The 20485-nt window shown below is 46.6% G+C and overlaps 1 protein-coding gene across 1 annotated transcript; it reads left to right on the forward strand.

Annotated features, from left to right (window-relative positions):
* The first annotated feature begins 635 nt into the window (after positions 1–635).
* Positions 636–19731, forward strand: ZNF518B (zinc finger protein 518B). Its single transcript, XM_049886504.1, has 2 exons — positions 636–717; positions 12639–19731. The coding sequence occupies exon 2, from the start codon at positions 12839–12841 to the stop codon at positions 16064–16066; it is 3228 nt and encodes a 1075-aa protein (XP_049742461.1). The 5' UTR covers positions 636–717; positions 12639–12838; the 3' UTR covers positions 16067–19731.
* Positions 19732–20485: the final 754 nt, after the last annotated feature.

Below are 20485 nucleotides of genomic sequence, written 5' to 3' on the forward strand. Positions count from 1 at the left end.
GGAAGCAGGAGGAAGCGCTGATATTAAATGAGTTTACCCCAGCCCCAGCCTCCCACAATCACTGTCTCATCTACGTGATAGGTGAGGCTGTGGGGCCCAGGTATGCCCTTCCCCACTTTTTGAAATGAAACATCTAGACTCGAGAGGTGAGGGGACTTCCTGGCCCAAGTGTTCGCAGCAAATATGTGAAGGAGTCAGAGTCGGGATTCGAACCCGGCCTTCAAGGCCACCTAATCCACTGCTAATCTCAAAAGCGGAGGCATTTGGAGGCTAAAGACTTCATTCATTCATCCGCTGCTGGACTTCAAGCCCCATGAGGGCAGGGACCAAATCCGCCCTCTGCGGGGCATACAGCAGGCGCTCCCTAAAGACCCGCTAGGCTGGCGATGCCAGACGAGTCGGTTCTCCGTTTGCAGAGGAGGCTCCTGGAGCTTGTGGGCCTTGCACGCCGCCGTGAACGCGTGGGCTCGCGCTCCGGGGCCAGAACCGGAGACCCGGCCGGGGGGCTGGCTTTCGGCTCCAGGCAGCGCTGCACCCGGCGGCGGCGCGCGGCCTTAGAGACTGCGGGCTTCGGACCTCGCGCCCGCCGCGCCGCCAAGTGCGCACGCGCGGCCGGCCGGCTCCGCCCCCTGAGTAGGGACCTACAGCGGGCGCGGCGAGCGGCTGGCGGCTGCGGCCGTGTAGACGCGCCTCTGCCGGGAGCGGGACCGGCCGGCGGTGAGTGTCCGGGCGGGAGGGCGAGGCCGGGCCGTGCGCGCAGGGCGGCCGGGCCGGAAGCCGCCGGCGGGGGCCTGGAACCGGGGGACTGGAGGGACAGGAGCCGGGAGGCCGGGGGACAGGGGACGGCTCCGCGGCCCCCGCCTCGCGTGTCCGAGCCGCTGGCCGGCGTCGTGGCGAGGGGCCCGGGCGGGCGGGCGGGCGGGACGCGGGCTCGGGCCGGCCGGGGGCCGGGGGACAGGCCCGGGGGGCGAGCGGCCGCCGGCTCGGGCGGGGGTGGCGACAGGCCGCGGAGCCGGGGGAGTGCGGGCCGCGCCCCCGCCGCCTTTGTGCCGCCGCGACCCCTCGGCGCGCCCCTGCCCGCGGCCTCCCCGCCCCCAGCTTTGAAAGATGCCTCTCCTCGGAGCTCGCCTACCGGTCGGCGGAGCAGGAAGTGGCGTCAGAAGGCCATTTTTAAAGCCTCCTGCGGGCCTCGGAGGTAAGTGTTGACGTTTTGGGTTTTCAGTCGTTAGAAGACACCCCAGGCGGGCGACCCCACGGTGGGCCCGGGCGTCCCCGGGAGACGACGACGTAGTCGTATTGTACCCGCGCCTCCGTCCCTACTTAGCACCACGTTGTTAGAGGGCGAGTCGCCTGGGTTGGCCCACGCGTGGATATTGTGTACCATCGGTGTGATTGTGCCAACAATAAACTTGAAAACCAGACTGGCATCGTCTTTCCTTGGGAGTTTTCGAGAATGTGTCCGGGATGGGCTTGGCCATTGAGTGCCTGAGCATCTTTTGTGTGTATTTGTGTGTGTGTGTGTGTGTGTGTGCGTGCGTGTGCATGAGAGAGAGAGAGCATGTGGATGGCGAAGGTTTGAATTGTTCCAAATACCGATGTCACTCTTTGTGGAAACTCCCCCACCCCAACCTGCCCTTTTCATCTTGTTTTGGGGGTGGTTGGGCTGTTTAAGGCAGGGGAAACAATGCTGGGTTCGAAGAAATGGAAGTTTCTTAGCGGGAAAGGGGAGGCCAAAAAGGAGAATGGGAAAAACAACCTGAGTCCTTTTAGGTACAATGTGGATTTAATGCATCCAGTTAAAATACTCCCTGAGTTTAATAACTGGGAAAACGAACCGTTTAATCAACCTGACATGAAAAAATAAAAAGCAAAGCGCGGAGCACTTGGTTCTTTTCTAAAAATAAAGGCTGCACAGCTAAACTGTAATGTTACCATAGATCCTCAAGCAGTAACCCTTATATTTTAGGATTGAAATCACCAGCAAGAGTAAGACAAACCCTGGGCTCCAGGAGCTTGTACTCCTTTCCTGTAGAAGAGCTGAGAGAAGGAATAGGAACGTATGTCTTTATCTCTCTGAGTCACAAATGCAGAGTTCAACCCAGCCTGCGATGTGTGTATAAGGAGATTTAGGCCAAGGGCTCTAGAGGGCCAGAAAATCTTGTTTACAAACCAACGTGGTGTAGTCTCTTTAAGTAGAGTACATTTAGAATGTTCTTTTTAGAAAACAATTACCTTAGATTTAAGTTAGCTTTAAAAATAACATTTTTGTATGTGTTCAGCTTTGTTATTCTGATAACATTCACTCAAGTGCAGTTTGAAAAAAGGCAGACAAAGGAGAGAGTTATGTCATCCATTGGGCCTCCTCCCCGACGTGTTAAGCAAAACTAATGTGGATTTTAAAAATCCAGTAATGGCGATGAAAAAAAATCACCTCTCTTTCATCCTTCTGTTCGCCTTGAAGTAGGGGATTCTGGGCTGACTTTTGTGCAAGAGGAAGAACAAAGAAGAACGTTTTTTATAATTGTCACTTAATGAAGGGTGCCATTTCTTTCAGTCATTCACTCATTCCATCATTCATTCGGCCAATCTGTGTTGAGTGCTTTGTGTAGCTAGGCCTTGTGCTGTTGACTATGATGGGATTTTTCCCAGTCCTGATTGTTCTCGAATTGTCCCTGTACTGCGTTGTCTTTGTTCACATACACAGACCCAGCCAACTGCAGTTTCCGGGCTCCATCCTTGGAGCGAAAGTGACCAGACACCGTCCACTCCAGATGTTCTCATCATGAGTGGAGGGAGGGGGCATCAGAACCACCTGGGAAGAATTTTAAATCACATGCTGAGCTTCGCCCCAGGAAAAGGGCAGCCTGAGGCATTAGGTCATGTGGGTCCTGGGAATCCTTTTTTTTTTGAAGCTCCCTAAGTGATTTTGCCACCCACCCCTGCTTGAGAGCACTGCTGGGGTGCATTCCCCTTATTTTATAGAAGAAACATGCCCTAAGAAGCCAGGGCTGCAGGCCCCTGACTTAAACCCAAGTGTCTGGCTTCTGTTGCAGGGCTCCTGTGCAGCACCTTGCTTTCACCCAGGGTGCTGAGCATAGAAGGCTACACCAGGGCCAGAGGCTGTGAGACCAGATGGCACTTGGTGCCAGGCAGGAAGTGAGCACCAGGCCGAAGTGGCAACAGATCCTGACTCTTTAGTTCAAAGCCTCCTACCTCCTCATCCCAAGCTTGCCCCTGCCCCACTCTTGTAAGATTGGGCAAGGGAAGGAGTGAAAGTGTGGAAGAGCAAGGCTTCTGTGGCATCCCTGTGACCACTTTACTTTGAGGACCCAGGAGGTACTTATCAGTAGTAAATTAAGGGCTACCACCTACCCCACCCCCCGCTACAACGAATAATTTGCAGACCACTTTCACACACGATCTATTTAAATGTACGTGTTTGAACTATAATTTTTGAGGAAAGCAGGGTACCAGGAACCAGAATTTAGACCAGACACCAGATGCTGCCCTTCACCAATTCTGACCTTAGGAAAGCTATACAGCTTCTCCAGACCTGGTTTCTTGGGATGGTTAAAGGATTTGGCTGAGGGAGAAGCAGGTAATTCAAGACTGGATTTGACAAATCTGGAGGTACTGTATGAACCTGCTCCTGCAGGTGCCCTCTCCACCTGACTCAGGTCAAGGTGCTCCAGTTGATAAAAGCCACCACACACCGAGAGAGAGCTCCCTGATCACATCCCTGATGTGGCATTGCACATTTTACTGACACCACCCACGAACTTCTCACCTCCCCCCATTACATTGCTTAAAGACAGCAGCCAGTGGCAGCAGGCTCACAGCTCACTCCGTGCCAGGCACCGTGCCAGCAGCGTTGACGTTTCCAGTCATGGACGAGGTAGGTACTGGCATTGCCCACTTTACAGAGAGCTTCAGTGACATCTGCAAGGTCACACGACTAGGCAGTGGAGGGACTCCGAGTCTTAATCATCCTGTGGCAATCCCAAGGTAGTGTCTTTGCCCTAGCTCAGGCACCCTCAGGTGGGTCAAGTGTATAAAGGATTGGCAGTATTTTGGCCATTTCCATGTGCTGGTCTCTGTACTGTAGTGTCAGGTGATTCTCAACCTTGGCTGCGTGTTAGAATCACCTGGGAAGCTTTTAAACATCCTGGTGCCCAAGGTGCATCCTCCCCATCTCTAGCGATGGGGCTCGGGCCTGATTATTTTAGTCTCCCCAGGTAATTCTGGTGTGCAATATGGTGACCAACCGTCCCAACTTCCCCTCAACTTTCAGTTTTAAAACGGGAACTTCCTGGGTGAATTGGGACTGATTGGTCACCCTCATGCAGCCATCATTGAGAGCCACTGGGAGACATTTCTTCTAGGTTTGATGCACTTTTTACTAAATTCTAGATCCATTTCTTCTGCAAAAATCATTGTTTACCTTTAATGCAAGAAAATAGGGGAGACACAGCAGTACGCACGCCCTTCATTTTAGCACCTTCAGAGAGCTGAAGTCCCTGGTTGGCACAGGAATGCGCACGCCCTTCATTTTAGCACCTTCAGAGAGCTGAAGTCCCTGGTTGGCTGACTAACAGAACGTTGCAGTGCTCCTTGTAATACTAGCCTTGTTTTACCCTGGGTGTCCCCCCCCTCCCCCACACACACAAATGGAACTACAAGTTTGTTCCTTTGGAAGCTTTTTTTAAAAACAACTTTTATAATTACTTTGTTTTCTAATCTAGACTCAGTTGATGTGCCCAGCAGTGTCAGGTTGATCCCCAGAGAACTTCTTTGTGGGGTCGGGGGTGTCGGGAGCAGAGCATTCTTGCCTCCAACTACTGATGAAATCAGTTTGCCTTAAAAAACCAAACCTGTTGCTGTCGAGTTGATTCTGACTTATAGTGACCCTATAGAGTATAACTGCCCCGTGGGGTTTCCAGGGAGAGGCTGGTGGATTCGAACTGCCTGCCTTTTGGTTAACAGCTGAGCTTTTAACCGCTAAGCCACCACCGTATGTTAAGCTATCAGTTTCTGCCTCTCTGGACGTTACTGAAATCTGCATTTGAAGTAGTCAACAAAAATGTGGTGATTTATCTCTTGACAGAACAGCTGCTGTTTGCCAAGCGCATAGGTATTCTCACATCAGCCATGCAAATTCAACATCAGTATCCCCTTTTCACAAGTGAAGGAGCCCTGATGGCTCGGTGGTTCAGAAAGGTCAGCTGTTGGAACCCACCAGCCAGCTCTTAAGGAGAAAGATGTGGCAGTCAGCTTCTGTAAAGATGACAACCTTGGAAACCCTGTAGGACAGTCCTACTCTGTCCTGTAGGGCTGCTATGAGTTGGAATCAGCTCGATTGCAGTGGGTTTGGCTTTGGTTTTTTCAGGTGAAAAAAACTCAGACACAGAGGTTAAGTAACAAGTCTGAAATACACAGCTAGTAAGTCCAAGACCTAGGTCTTGAACTTATTTTTGATATCCTCAGGTCATTACTCTTTCTGCTGTTTTCCTTTGAGCTGTTTTCATATGTAAAGCAGAGGAATGGGAACCAGGGCTCATTGCTGCAGCCACCTTGCCCCATCCTGTGCTGAAGGGAGGCACTTGGCTTCAGAAGAAAAATCTAGGATCCCAAAAGTGGTACGTGTGTCAGTAACGTGTGGAAGCATTTGTCATCACCACATTGTTGTCCAGATGACACTCAACTTGCAGTTCAGTCATTTTTAAGTGCATGGCAGTTTGGCAAAAAGGAAATAAGGCTTCATTGATCTTTTTCCTTGTTTAGGCCTCTACCAATTGAAGTCAATTCTGACTCACTGTAACGGTCCAGGAGATAGCTCTTGCTGAGGTCACAGTTTCTTCCTAAATACCTTCCAGCTGGGGATATATTAGCCATTTACATGTCTAATGTCAGATTTTTCCCCCAGTCAGGTATTGTCTGCATGCTCCAGGGCACTTTGGGTAGAATTGTTTGGAAAATTTTAGTTAGTGGGGAGTGTTAGACAAGCCTTTGGTATGGCTAAATAGACAAAAAGAACTTAGGTGTGTTACTTGAGTACCTGCCTGTGTCACTGGGCTGAAGGCTTCATACATTATACATTTGCTTCTAAATCCCTTAAGTGTGATAATGCTGAAGCCTGTGTCCTGGCCTGTCAGTGAATCCAGAGAAATCACTTGCTTAAGGACCCAGCAAATAAGGTATGCAGGATCAGGGATTGAACTCCATTCCCACTGCTCTTCACGGCTACAGAAGCTACATCCCTGCCCCTGTGGTGAATGTTCTAGAAGCCACAATGAAAGGAGGACTTCTGGGTTGTAATTGCTGGAAAAAACTTCTGAAACTTTATTCTCCATCCGGAAAGAATGCAGTCAGGCACCAGATACTGCTTTCACTGGCATCTCTCAGAACCAAGACTATGTGATGATCCATGGAGCATGCATATGACATTGTCGGCCAGCCATTTCTCTAACTTTTCACATTGACAGCTAGCACGGGAACACAGTCATTCGCTAGAAGTACACGTCACAGTTCTGCGGGGCTTGGAGGGAAGTGGTAAAAACGTAGTCCAGTAACTAGTTTATATGTAAACCTTAACTGTAGTGAGTACTTTTTTAGTTAGGACTTCTTTTCCTTGGCAATTGTAAGAGGCCCTTAACCATTTTGCCACTAAGGCTAAGTGAGTGGTTTTGCCCCTAAGGTTTAAGCTGGTAAGTATTATCTTTTAGGCTGTACAAGCAGATATGATTAAATTACAAAATGAGATTCAGTGTATGTTCTAGAAAGAGCAATTACCTGGCAGCTAAGAAGCCTGTACTTTAGCCCCTCTGTTTATGTGACTGGCATCATTTCTTTTTCTCCTGTTTTCTTTGTAAATAATAATAATTTCTAATGTGTCCCATGCTTATGATGTGACTTACCTAGCCACGTCTACGCCCATTGTCACACTGAATCCTCACAGCAACCCTGTGAGGTAGGTGCTCTTCTAGTACTGTCTCTGTCACAGGTGAGGAATCAGATGCAGGTTCAGCGGTCTGCCCCCGTCATGCACCTGGAAGGTGACCACACTGGGATTTCAAGCTATAATCTGATTGCAGAACCTGTAGTTCCAAGTACTGTTCTGCTGCTTAGTTCTCTTCTAAGTCTGTTGAACATTGCCAGATCCCAGTATTTAGACGTCAGATGCTCATACAGTCTTCCATGTTTTGTATAGCCCTCAATGTCACTGAACTGTTTCCCCTCCCCCCCCCCCACCAAATTCGCTGTTTTTTTTTTCCATGTGGCCCCATAATAAGTCTTTAAGAAACCAGGGCAAGTAAGGTGAAAGTCAATAAGAAAAACCCACAAGCGGAGAATGCATTTAGGCCTTTTCCCAGGAAATGACAAGACTCATTCAGAGGGAAAAAAAAAGCGCGTTGATAATACGCTGTGCCCCTGTCTTGGCGTGTGGTGGCCATCTTCAGCTGAGCGGCCTCTTCGGCCGATGCTGTAGATAATTTTATTTAAAAAACAAAACCCATCGAACGCTGTTGAATATTTGGAAAACAGGCCTCTTAATACGTAAGAACACCTTATTTCCTGTGCCAAAAAGTTAATAATACTAAATATTTTCTGTTTTTGAGGTCTCCTCTAAGTTACTTGGAAGAATGTACTTTTTAAGTCCTAAGAGGTCAAGTGCAGAGGTCTGAAAGTGAGGCCTTGTGAGTTTGGAAGATAGGCAAGCACTGACCTGGGTGTTAGTAGTAACTGACTGGGTTTCTGCTCAGCATCAGGCCCATGCTTGGCCCTTTATCTGCAGTATCTCATGTAATCCTGGATCATTGGCCCATTGGGCAGTCACTCTTCAAGAGGACCCCCCTCCACAGGTGATTGTACCTGGACACGAACCAGATGCAAGAATTGTATGTGGAAGGAAGAGGAGCTTGGGAGCTCACTACTTCAGTGTTCCTGCTGCAGCCGAGGAGTGTACATGTGTAAATACCAACATCAGATCCATCCATCTTGGTTCTTCCATGCTACTGCCGGAGTTTACCTCTGTCTTAGGTGTTAAAGCTGAGATATTCCTCCCCCCCCCCCCCCCGACTAGCCACACAAGTTGCAGAGGCCGAAGAGAACGACACCTGCTTATTCTGAAGAAGCCTGACGTCTTTTTTACCTGGACTGAGAGAAGTGGCAGTGTAGTAATATTTCATTGTTTTGAGAATGGTTTAGAAGCTCATGGCCCAAATACCCTGCATTCTCCATTAAACTGTATTTGTTAATCACAACTCACGCTTCATACTGGCGCTTGCCCCTGTGGAATCTTAGTTCAAAATAATGGCTAGGTAGCTTTGTGGAGGCATCTCCAGGTGGACTCTGCCGTCCTCGTGAACTACTGGTTTGGTTGATTCCCTAGGGACCTTCCTCTGTCAGAATGCTTGCCCTCCACTTCTTGTTGTCAGTGTAAACTCTGCTTTTCCAGACTGAAGGACATGGTCTTACAGTTCAATCCATCCTAGATTCCAAGTTTTCAGTTTAGAAAGAATGACACCCTTTCAAAAGGACTTGAAAGAAACTGGCAATATGGCACTCTGTAATTGTTGATGAGGCTGGGAAAGGTGCTGGGAAACTGAAAGTTGACAAATGGAATCCTGGGTTGGGTGATTGTTAAAACAGATGGGTGTCTTCCCGGGCTTTATTGTAGAATTTTTTGAAATTAGTATATAAGGTGTTAACATTGAAGCACTTGGTAAGCACGCTGTGTCAGGCAAGTAGTAACCTAATTAGGTGGTCCTCCCTTCCCTTTTTCCAGTTTGTTGTTATCGTTAGGTCCTGTCGAGTCAGTTCCAACTCACAGCGACCTTATGCACAACGGCAGGAAACACTGCCCTGTCCTGTGCCTTCCTCACAATCATTGTTATGCTTGAGCCCATTGTTGAAGCCACTGTGTCAATCCATCTGGTTGAGGGTCTTCATCTTTTTTGCTGACCCTGTACTTTACCAAACATGATGTCCTTCACCAGGGACTGATCCCTCCTGATAACATGTCCAAAGTATGTGAGACAAAGTCTTGCCGTCTCCGCTTCTAAGGAGCGTTCTGGCTGTACTTCAAAGACAGATTTGTTTGTTCTTTTGGCAGGCAAGGATGGATTCAGTATTCTTTGCCAACACCACAATTCACGGGCATGAGTTCTTCTTCCAGTTTGTAGGATTATAAAGCCGGAAGATGAGCAGAGGTGTACCTACTGAGTGGCGTAGTCTCATGCAAATCTTTTGAACAGAAATGAGAACTAGGGGCTGGCTGAGAGAGGTGCATATGAATAACTAGTCATCAAGAGAGAATAAGCTTTTTTTTTTTTTTCCCTAAAGCTAGGATAGAAGAACATTAAGTTGCAGGGAGGCTGATTTCATTTCAGGGTGAATTCTTTACAGTGAGAACTCTGGAAAGAAAGGTAGCTGCCTAAAAGGACGGCATCTTCTGTTTTGTGGTGATATTAGAACACCAGCTGCAGGACTAATCGATGAAGCTGTTTTAAGGTCTTAAATGCCACTGGAAGCTTCAGCCAGTGATTTCTGATGCTGGCCTTCATCAGAACTACCTGCAGGGCTTTACAGACCAGACCACCACTGTCACCACCCCCCACCCATGCCCCCGAGACTTGGATTCGCCAGCTTGGGGATGAGGCCCAGGAGTGTGTATTGGAGGAGTCATTCCAAGTCTCCTCCAGGTGTGAGAGCCAGTGGACCAGATGCCCTCAGCCTGCCCTTCTCAGCCTCTGCGTCCTTTGGGGGTTTTTCTTGGGCTCTGGTTGCAGCTGTGGCTTCCTCTGTTTTAGCAGCTGGCAGCCTACACGTGCTGACAGGAGCACGCTGATGAATGAGAGTAGCGTTCTTAGACTTACAGTAAAAGTCTGATTGCAAGGATCGGCAGCGTCAGGCTGGGCTTAGAAATCACCCAAGCCAGCCCCGTGTTTTATAGATGAGCAAGCTGATGACGTTGGGTGACTTGATCAGGCATTCTCCGGGGTGTCCCTTCTGCCTCCCTTCACTGAAGCCACTTTACACATCCAGAAAATGAAGCGTCCCATCTTCCATCCACTCCTCTGACAGTTACACTTCCCTTCTATCCCAGGGGTGCGAGGGAAAAGAACGGTCCTTGTCTTTGCCCTGCGTGTCTCTGTTTCCCAGTCGGAGGCATCCTGCCTGTGCCCTACCCAAAACCACAGTCTCCTTGCATAGGGAGGTATTTGCACATTGAGGGGATATGTGCACCTCACAACCCCACAAGCCTCTTCCCGGGGGCACGCTTATATGGTAGAGAAGTCTGGTTGAGCCCCTAGATGCCCTTAGGGCTTGGCTGCATGCTGGAAGTTGCTTTGGAGAGGAGGTAACTGTATTACAGATGCAAAACAGGAAAAGGCAATCCAACAAAAAAATAAATGCTAAAGCCTCTCGGCAGCTACCACCACACCGTCTCCTGGGGCTTCCCGGAGCTGCTTTATGAAGGGAAGGTTTTAGGTCAAGCTAGATCGGAATATGCCGCGGTTGTATCTCCTGACCCTCACAAGTGACCGTTTTGCCCCCAGCATGGGTCTTTCAGCCTGGCTTTATACAACGCTCGGCCTGTTAGCAGTGTGCCCGAAGGAAGCTGCTAGTTCTCCCTCTTATTGCTGCCTGTCACCAAACAAGCGCCGAGTGCCTCCATGCCTCTTGACACTCAGAGACGCACTTTAAAATTTCAGAAGTGTTTTCTTGTGCTCTTCAGCCTTTTAGTCAGCAGAGCTATCCTGCAGGAGAGCTTGAACAAGTGCCCTTAATTTTGATTGCCAGACGAAAAACTTGTTACAAAAGTTTAAGTGGCTTTTTTAAGGTCCGAGAAGAAAAGGCTTTTAGCACGTCTCTAACTGGAAAGACTTTTGTTTGGCTCCTAGGTCTGTGTATTCTGAGGGTGGGAGGGAGTTGGGGCGTGGGGAATGTCTTTAAAGATCAGTGAACTATTTTCGTATAAAAATCAGTGACCGTTTTCCACACAATGTGTGTGACTATTGGAGCACTTGATTTAGATGTCACCTGCTAACCTGTTCCAAGCCATCATCATCTCTCACCTCAGTACCCCTGCTGCTACTGTTGTACCCCTGACAGGCTTTTCTCTTCATAGCAGCTAGAGACTTATTGAGATATGAGTCAGGCCATGTCCTGTCACTGCTCTAGTCCCTCCCCTGGCTTCCCATCCCACATAGAGGACAGGCCCATCCTTACCATACTGTGGTACAGATCCTTCCATGACCAGCCTCCCAGTTCCCTCTGACCACATCTCCCTGTGCTCGTTCCCCTCTAGCCTCAGGGCCTCCTTGCTGTTTCCCATGGAAGCCAGACCCGCTTCCCACAAGATGTTTGCTTCTGTCTTCTTGAAACACCCCTTTCCCAGACAGTCACATTGCTCCCTCCCTGGCTGCCCTCAGGTCTGCGCAAATGTCCGCTTACTGCGAGGCCGTTCCTAACTACCCACACCTCACCACCCCAGCCCTGTATCGCATTGCACAGGCAATCCTGTACCCCCTTGCCTTGTTTTGTGCTTTTTTTTCCCACTTAACATCTCTGGCAAATAAATGCGTATCCTGTTTCCCCCCCCTTTATAGTGTACACATCACAAGGGTAGGGATTGATTTCCTTTTGTTTATTTCTAAACAGTACTTGGAATAGTCCCTGGCTCATAAGAGATATGTGATAAAATGTTGAAGCCATAAATGATTAGTTGTCTACCGAACATTGTTCGTATCACTGGCTCTTAACCACTGGTGAAAGCAGGTGGCGTATAAAAGTGAGAGTTGGTATCCAGGCTGATAAGCCCTAATATAGAAATGGATGTGAAGATGTGGGCCAAAGCCCTGGCTCTACCACTTGATGACTGTTATGTCCTAAGCCTGAAATGGCAGTATTTCCTGTACAAGGTTTAGTGAGGTTGATAGGAAATTGTTGTTGTTGGGTACAGTTGAGTTGATTCCAACTCACTGACCCTGCGTGCAACAGAATGAAACACTGCCCAGTCCTGTGCCATCTCACAATTGTTGTTATGCTTGAGCCCATCATTGTAGCCACTGTGTCAGTCCATGTCATTGAGGTCCTTCCCCTTTTTTGCTGGCCCTCTACCAAGCATGATGTCCTTCTCCAGGGACTGTTCCCTTCTGATAACTTGTCCAAAGTACATGAGACAGAGTCTCGCCATTCTTGCTTCTAAGGAGCATTCTGGCTGTACCACTTTCAAGACAGGTTTGTTCGTCCCTTTGGTCCAGTTGTGAGGCTTTTTGTTTCCTTTCTGTTGAGGTGTAATCCGTCCTAAAGGCTGTGGCCTCTGATTACGCCTGTGAAATTGCTGGCACGTGCCCACTCGCGCTGGAAGAGAACTTCTACCGAGCACAGGCTACTCCAGACGATCACGGGGACTTCCTGGCTTCTGGCATATCATGGCTGGGGGTCTCAAGTGACTGTGAGGGGCCTTGTTATTTGTCAGCTCTGTTGTGTTGCATGTTACTATCAACATGCATCTTAGATAACGTGAGGTTTAGCATAAAATTCCCAAGGCCATTGAATGTAGAGACATTTAATAATAGCTAAACCTTAAGTTCGTATACTAATCATTATAATTTTTTTTTTCTTTCCTTTAGTGTTGCCTGGAATATCAGAGAATTGGAAGAAATCCTACTCTGGGGCCATGAACCTACTGTGGCAGTGTATAAAAAAGGATAATTAAGTATGCTCCCAGAGAGTAGCTTCTTTTCTTCTAATCCCAAAATATGTTGAAGGATGCCTCTTAAGAATTTCATCACGTGAAGTCTTTCTGAATTTCCATGGACTCTTTCTAGAAATGCAGATAAAGATGATGAAGGATCTTGGACAGCAGTTCTATACTCCGCAAGTGAATGACAGACATAATTCCTTGACCATGGCCCCCAAGCAGCCCAGTGCTGATCGAATGACTCAACCAGATGGACAACAAGTTCAAGCCCTTTTGTATCAAAGCTCAGAGACCGAGGCTGCCGGGATGACCATTGCTACATGTGTGAAATGCAGAAGTGTTCACAAAGTCCCTCTTCAAGACTTGAGTACTGGACAAAGCCAAAAGGAAGACAGGTACATCTGTTTCACATGCAGCCTTGCTGTGCCGCCTCCTCGTTTTCATTTTGTGAACAGTAACTCCAGTGCTGCTCACGTAGGAAATAAAATTGAAGCCATCTCCAGCTCTGTCAGTAATAAATTTAAGGTAAGGAACTTTAAGCCCGGCAAATACTATTGTGATAAATGCCGATTTTCCACCAAGGACCCTCTGCAGTATAAAAAGCACACACTTCAACACGAAGAGATCAAATTCATTTGTTCTCACTGCAGCCACATTTCATATACAAAAGGAGAGTTTCAGAGGCATTTGGTGAAACACACAGGCATATTCCCTTATCAGTGTGAGTATTGTGACTATGGTGCTATCAGGAATGATTATATTGTCAAACACAGGAAGAGAGTGCACGAGAAGGCGGGTGCTAAACGGCCACCCAAAGCTGCTGCCAAGTTGGAGCCAAAAAGAACCAGCACATCCAAACAAAACCCAGAGCTTTTAAAAGCTTCCACCCTGAGTACTGCATTTCAAAACAAATTGTCTGATCAACTTTCAAGATTCTCCCTCCACGCAAATAAAGACAAGATGCATAATATCATGCTGATACCAGAATCAATGGAGTACCAAAAAGATGTAGTGTGTATTCCAAATAAAATGCCCCTGTCTGAGCCGACTGACCTCAGTCTGTTTGAGAACAAAAACGTTGAGGTAGAAGTGTTATCCCCCGCAAAAGAGCCCGTCCAGCCAGGCGTGCCGTTAACAGTTGTAGCACCAGCAGAGCTCGTTGTCCCTGCAAACTGTCTAGCCCAGTTGATGGATGTGAAGGTTGTCAACGGGACACAGCAACTTGTTCTGAAACTGTTTCCTCTGGAAGAAAACAGTTGCCTTGAAGCTGGTGGCGGAGATGGAGGTAATTCTGAACGTAGGACGAAAGAGAAGGTTTCAGGTGAACAAGAAAAAACAACGTCTTCAGAGCAAACAAAGCCACTAATGATTGAGGGGAATGTTGGAAAACTTGGAGGCTTTGATAACCTTCAATCTTCAGTGCACAAACAACTTAAAAATGTGAAATGGGTAAAGTCTTACGATTTCTTCATGGCAAATTCTAGTGTGTACAGCCAGGGAGAATCCTTTCTAAGCCCTAATAGATTCGAGGATTTGCAGAAAAAACATAATTTGTATCCACCTAGAACTGTACCTTCTTCTCTTGCCTTAAAAGGTCATTCTCCATCATCTGTAGTAAAAACCAATGTTTTATGTGGTCTTGGAACTGCATCAAACCCTTTTCCATATAAGACTGCAGCTTCTTTTCCTGACGGTGGACGGAATTTACACAGCAACTCACAGCCGTTGTTTCCTCTTGCTGTACCACCTGCGGCCATTTCCTTCTGTGGAGAAAAGGGCTTATTGCCTGTAAGTGAAAATAACTTTGAATCTAGAAGTGAGATCAGTATTCCTTTAAAAATGGTTTCCTCTAATAGGAAGCTGAAAGACAGCCAGACAGAGGCAGTTTCAAATATAGGCCAGGTCTCCTCTCAACATAAAACTGAATATCTGCACATAAACATAGCTGGAGACGACAGAAGCAGATCTCAGCAACCCAGGGAGAAGCCTTTGGAATTAAAGAATTCTGAAAGAAATAATGACTGTTTTGATGGCCCGGTCATCTCATCAGTATTTTCTCTGAGCTCTGGATCTGAAAACGTTCCTGAAGGCATCAAGTGGAATAGTTCAACCTCCAAAATAAAGTCAATTGAACTGTTACGCAGAAAGATAGCTCAGTTAATTGAGTCCTGTGGCAAGCCTTCAAGTTTGGCTGCAAACAGTGCACACCGTCGTTCTGTAGGGCAGGCATCGAAGGTGACTTCGAAAGCTACCTCTGAAAGTATTCAAGAAATTAATGTATCATTCCCTGGCTCTGGCTATTCCACAAGTACTCCCCCAAAATCTCAGGATGATGGTAGTATTAGTGGACAGCTTATTCATGAGCAAATATACCCACGGTTTATAGATGGCAGTGATGGGAAGAGCGAAAACAGAATGACCAGGCAGGCTCATGTCGCTGCTCCGGTGTTGATCCCCAAAGGGGCTGTGTTGAGGGTTCTTAATTCCTCTGAGGATGCCCACATTATAGAGGCTACCTGTGAAGCACCTGTCAGCATACCTGACAGTGAAACACAGCTAATAAAACCTGTTCCGTTCTGCCCTGTGAAACAGACTGACTCAGAGATACCGACAAATGAAAGTGGGCCAATAGACATGTCCCAGAACCTGGAGACATCTCTCCGGCCTAAGCCAAAAAAAGAGAGTGCTGCCTGTACCACCACCCCTAGGAAAGCTGCCCCCCTGCACGGGCAGCAAGGAAGCAGTGAATTGAGTAAGCAAGGGAAACAGTTTTCCAGAAATCTTCCCATAAATCGAAATAAGGTCAAACAAGTAAACTCATCCAGGAAGAAGAACAAAATTCAGGCCGATCCCAGCCGCTATCTCAAGGATCCTTCCATGTTTCAGGTTGCAAGACAGCTTCGACTTAGAGCAGCTAAACCAGACCAGTTGATCAAATGCCCCCGTCGGAACCAGCCGGTCATTGTGTTGAACCACCCCGATGTGGACTCACCGGAAGTGACCAATGTGATGAAGGTCATAAACAAGTACAAAGGCAATGTCCTCAAAGTCGTCTTATCAGAGAGGACCAGGTGCCAGCTGGGCATCAGAAGGTATCACATGCGGCTCACCTACCAGAATGCAGAGGAAGCCAATCATCTAAAACGGCAAATGATGCTGAAAATGAAACTTAAAAAAGTTCATAAGAACAACTACCAGGTGGTGGATTCCCTGCCCGATGATGCATCGCAGTGTATATTTAAGTGCTGGTTCTGCGGGCGCCTGTACGAAGACCAGGAAGAGTGGATGAGTCACGGCCAACGACACTTGATAGAAGCCACGAGAGATTGGGATGTGCTTTCTTCCAAGGGCAAATAATAAGTAAAAAAATTGGTCTTTGAAGCAAATTGTTTTTCTTCCTTTTAGTTTATACTGGTTCGGTTCCCCTCTTCCCCACCCCCCGCCAGCCCCCAAACTCAGTAGGAGAGATACAGACTGTCGGGATGGAAGGATTGTTAGTTCTTCAGATGTCCTGTAGGAATGTTGAGATCCAGGGTCTTAACCTGAGAGATGTGACTAGGCCCCAGAAGGTCTTCAGAGCTCCTGAATTGTACGCGCAAATGTATGGACACGCGTGTTTTGGAAAGAGAGCATGTGAAACTTTGAGTAGATTGTCAGGGAGGCCTGAGACCTTTCTTTGTTTAGCACCCCGTTTTCTGAGTACATGCAGATCTTTCATAATCCACAGAGAGGGGCGAGTTTAGAATGTTTTACTCATGCTCTTTTATATAACAACATGCTACTGAAGAATTAAACCGATGTCTTTGTGGCCACATCCACTCTGGTTTTGCTTTAACTCGTCTCCTGAATATTTGGTACATCATGGAAATTATATTTTCTACTTTATCAGTTCTCTTAAATTTGGTTATAGAAAGCAACGACCGTTCTTTTTAACCCCTTCCCTGTTTTATAACACTCGCAAGGATGGTACGTAGCACTGAGAGCCGTACCTTTGTCAGCCATTGTAAAGAAATGGTACCAGGGGTATGCCTGAGTTTACTAATTGAGCAGCAGGTGTGAGGGGAAGAACACCTTTCCAAACATGGAACTTTTGCTTTCTTTTTAAGTATCTTGACTTATGGTAGTAAAGGAGGGGTTGTGCCCTTTGCAGAAAAGATGATCACGGGGGGAAAACCTAAAAATTAAGTCTCCTATCTTTGCCCTAATTACTCCCACAAACATAAGCAGCCAGACAGGCTTCTTTATTGCATAGATAACACTTGGGAAGACAATTCAAGGTAGCCTTGTACAGGGAATTGTAATGGAGTTTAATGCAGCTTTTTGCTTTCATTGGGTGAAAACTGTGTTTTCTTCCAGAGCCCTTGGATGAGTGTTGTGCATTTGTCCTTGGTCACCAATGCTTCTCCCCTGGGTCATATCCCAGCCTCTGTTTGCCATGACCAGCCATTGGAATAGGGCCCCCTGTGAAATAGGAAAGCTTCCCTGCTCACCTCCCATCCCTTTCCATTTATGCCTTTGAGGCTCTTCCTCCTGAAACTACTAGAAATGGGCAGGAATCAGGAAAATTGAAATATCCTACCATCTTTTCTAAGGCTATAGAAACACTCCCCCTGGTTTTCACTGTAACAATCTGGTTCTGCTGTAACTTAGCTCACCTTTTGTAGGGAAGCACCTCTGGGAACACTTCTTCCCACCCTGTCTCCGCCAACTGATGTCAGGACTGGTCCTGACCTAGATCCAGCACCTTTGTGTAAGTTAGAGGAGAGGTCGCCCTCCCGATTCCTGCAGCCTCTTGGGCAGATGGTTTGTCACATGGAGCTGGAACTGGTTCTTAGTCCTCACTTGTCCACTCAGCAGGGCACTTTCCTACAAAACACAAAGGACATAACCACAAAGCAGCCTCAACTTGTGTTTGCCCCTCTTCAGGTACTGTTCCTTCCTTGGGGGATTTATTGGTGCAGTGAGTGAAGCTGGAGGCTGTTAACCTCTGGAAACCACACCAGTGAGATTTCTGTCTCATGGGGTATTCAGTTGGAGACTTCCTGATTTTTTTTTCCACATGGGAAAATCTGAGCTTATCATCTGACAGCTGGGATTGTAATCCTTTGTAGTTGGCTTTCATTACAGATCATATTTCTCATACATAATTCAATACATGATCATTAAGTTGATTAACTGGCTAATTTTTATTGAAATTTAAAACTTGCCGTATTGATTTTTGAGTGTGTGTGTGTGTACACATATAAATATTTTTTACCATATGAAAATAAGCAGTAGCAACTTTTTTGATTTCCTATTTTATAATGACATGGGCTGGGAAAATGTAAAACTTTTTTATATTCTAGAAATAATTTATTTTGGAAGTACATTTTTATAATGGTCTGATCTCATTTTTAGAAAATGAAAGCACAGAAGGTGATGTGGGATCTGATTTATTTGAACAAATGTTAGTAGGGACCCCCGTGGGTCACTTCATTACAGTATTTAGTCTTCGTGCATTTTCAGTTGGTGGTTTTGGGAAATGGACCTTGGGTGCCACTTCCCTACATAGTGGAGAGCATTCTGAAGTTTTCTCCACGTATAAACACGCAGCCCTCTCGCAGGCAAGAAGACTCCCAAAGTGTGGAGAGAAGGAGAATAGAGTCTGTGATTGACTTTTTCTATAACTCATCCCTCAACAGCATCTTTCCTGAAAGGCTAGACCGCGAGTTGGCCATGAATCAGGTCAAGGTGTTAAGTGTCAACATGAAATATTTACACCTTGCAGCATCAACTGATTCTCAAGTGTTAACTAAAGCACAGCTTATGTACTTCTATGGAGCTAAATTTTCTAAGTAGAAAATGTAGCGAATCTTTTGGGGGATTCCCAGAACTATAATACGTTTGTCTCTGGAAGTCATAAAAATGGAAAAGCAGAAAGTGTCTGCTTTCCCCATAGAAGGAGCTTTGGAAAATAGCATGTTAACACATAGATAAATGCCCTGAAATGAACGTATTTTTAACAGAGTTGGAGGGAGTAGGATCAGAACTGTGTCGTGTATTTGTGTACTCTTGATTTTGAAGGACCTCACCAGATTTTATTAATAGTAGTTCTTAAGAAATTAAACTTTTTACAGTAGGTTTTCTTGGTTTTTGAGGGGCCAGAAATTAGATCATCTTATATTTATGGTAAAATAGGCGAATAGAGTAAAAAAAATTAAAAATAATGACTCAAAAATAGATTATATTTTATCCCCAACCCAAAACATTTTGTGAGCCCCTGTTTTGGCCCTGGTGGTACAGTGGTTAAGAGCTCGGCTGCTAACCAAACGGTTGGCAGTTCAAATACACCAACCACTCCTTGGGAACCCTGTGGGTCAGTTCTACTGTGTCCTATAGGGTGCTATGAGTCGAGATTGACTCAACGGTGATAGGTTCTTGATTATGGGCCAAATGTTTGTTGAACTAAACTGAATACAACACCGTTAACCCTCAAAAGGTTCATTCCTCTTTCTTAGGATATACTACATAAGCCATCCCAGAGAATGAAGAAGTGATGCTGTTTCGCCTCTGAAATGACTTTTGAATCCCTAAATGTCAATATGAGCAAAAATAAAACATTGCTTAACATGTTTTAAGTATTAGAAGTCCTGTGTTAACATTTTGTGCGTCTGCTGCTCTGGTTTTAAGACAGGTCTGTGTATGGATACAGAGATGTTGGCATAAATGTTGGCAAATAAAGCATCCGTACAGCCTTCTCTGCCCTTTCATTTCAATTTTAAGCAAGATGGCTCCTTACTACACAGCACTACCTTTGACGATACCTTTCTGAACCAGATAAAGACATCACTGTATACAGCGCGGGTGACCTGAATTCCACGGGGCTAGATTTGGAATCAGGTGCACTGGCAGTCAACCATACATACTCTAATGTGAGACCACGTTACTATTTGTTTTGTTTTGGCTTAAATTTGCAGGAGATGCTGATTTAGGCAGCAGCAGCAATTTTCCTACTGAGATCAGTGGCCTCAGCAGAGAATGTAGGTGGGCACTTAACCTACCCTTCATGTCTAGCTTCTCAGGTGGGGGTGAGATGAGGCCTTGGGTGGAAGAGTTCCCAAGCAGTCTGTGGGCCAGCCGGGCTATCTTGAGTGTAGTTGCCTGTTTGACTCCATCTGTCAAACATAGTGGACCCCCGTGCACCTGATTCCATGTATATTTGGAAGGGAGGAATACGAGGATATTTGGAGAGTGGGCTTCATTGCCTCATCTCACTCCCAAGACCTAAGGAGCAAAAAAGGAAGAGAATTCAAGTTGACATGAATAGTGGCAGACCCTGGGGAAAAACCGAGATGTGAGTTGCTTAAGCTCAGCTATTTGGCTGATGATTATCTGAGTCTCAATGAGCTGTTATCCTCTGGAATTCTACAGGACTAGTCTAATAAATCCTATCACCTTTGGCATTGATTATTTAGGGAAAGTAGAGATCAGATAAGGCAGTGGGAGCCTGAAGCAGAGTTTGTATTCAACATGAACCACCACTGGTAGCTGTGGCATAAAGAGAGTGGGAGACTTGAACAGAAACTGACTTCAGAGCTATAAAGCTAGGAGAGGGCAGGCACTAATTCACACTATAATAGTAAGAAAGCTTAAGCTCAGAAAGATTGATAATACTTGATTCATAAGGTTTACATGAGGATGCATGAAGTCATGTAGAGGACAGTGTTTTGGCACCGTTGTACCCCTTCATATTTGCAAAGCTCTGCTTTGATGTATGTGGAGCTCTTTGCTGCCCAC

This window comes from Elephas maximus, chromosome 5 (assembly GCF_024166365.1).
Source record: "Elephas maximus indicus isolate mEleMax1 chromosome 5, mEleMax1 primary haplotype, whole genome shotgun sequence".
In the NCBI taxonomy this organism is placed as follows: Eukaryota; Metazoa; Chordata; class Mammalia; order Proboscidea; family Elephantidae; genus Elephas; species Elephas maximus.

Coding starts and splice junctions, on each gene's coding strand:
- ZNF518B (XM_049886504.1), top strand. CDS start 12,839: ATGCAGATAAAGATGATGAAGGATCTTGGACAGCAGTTCTATACTCCG.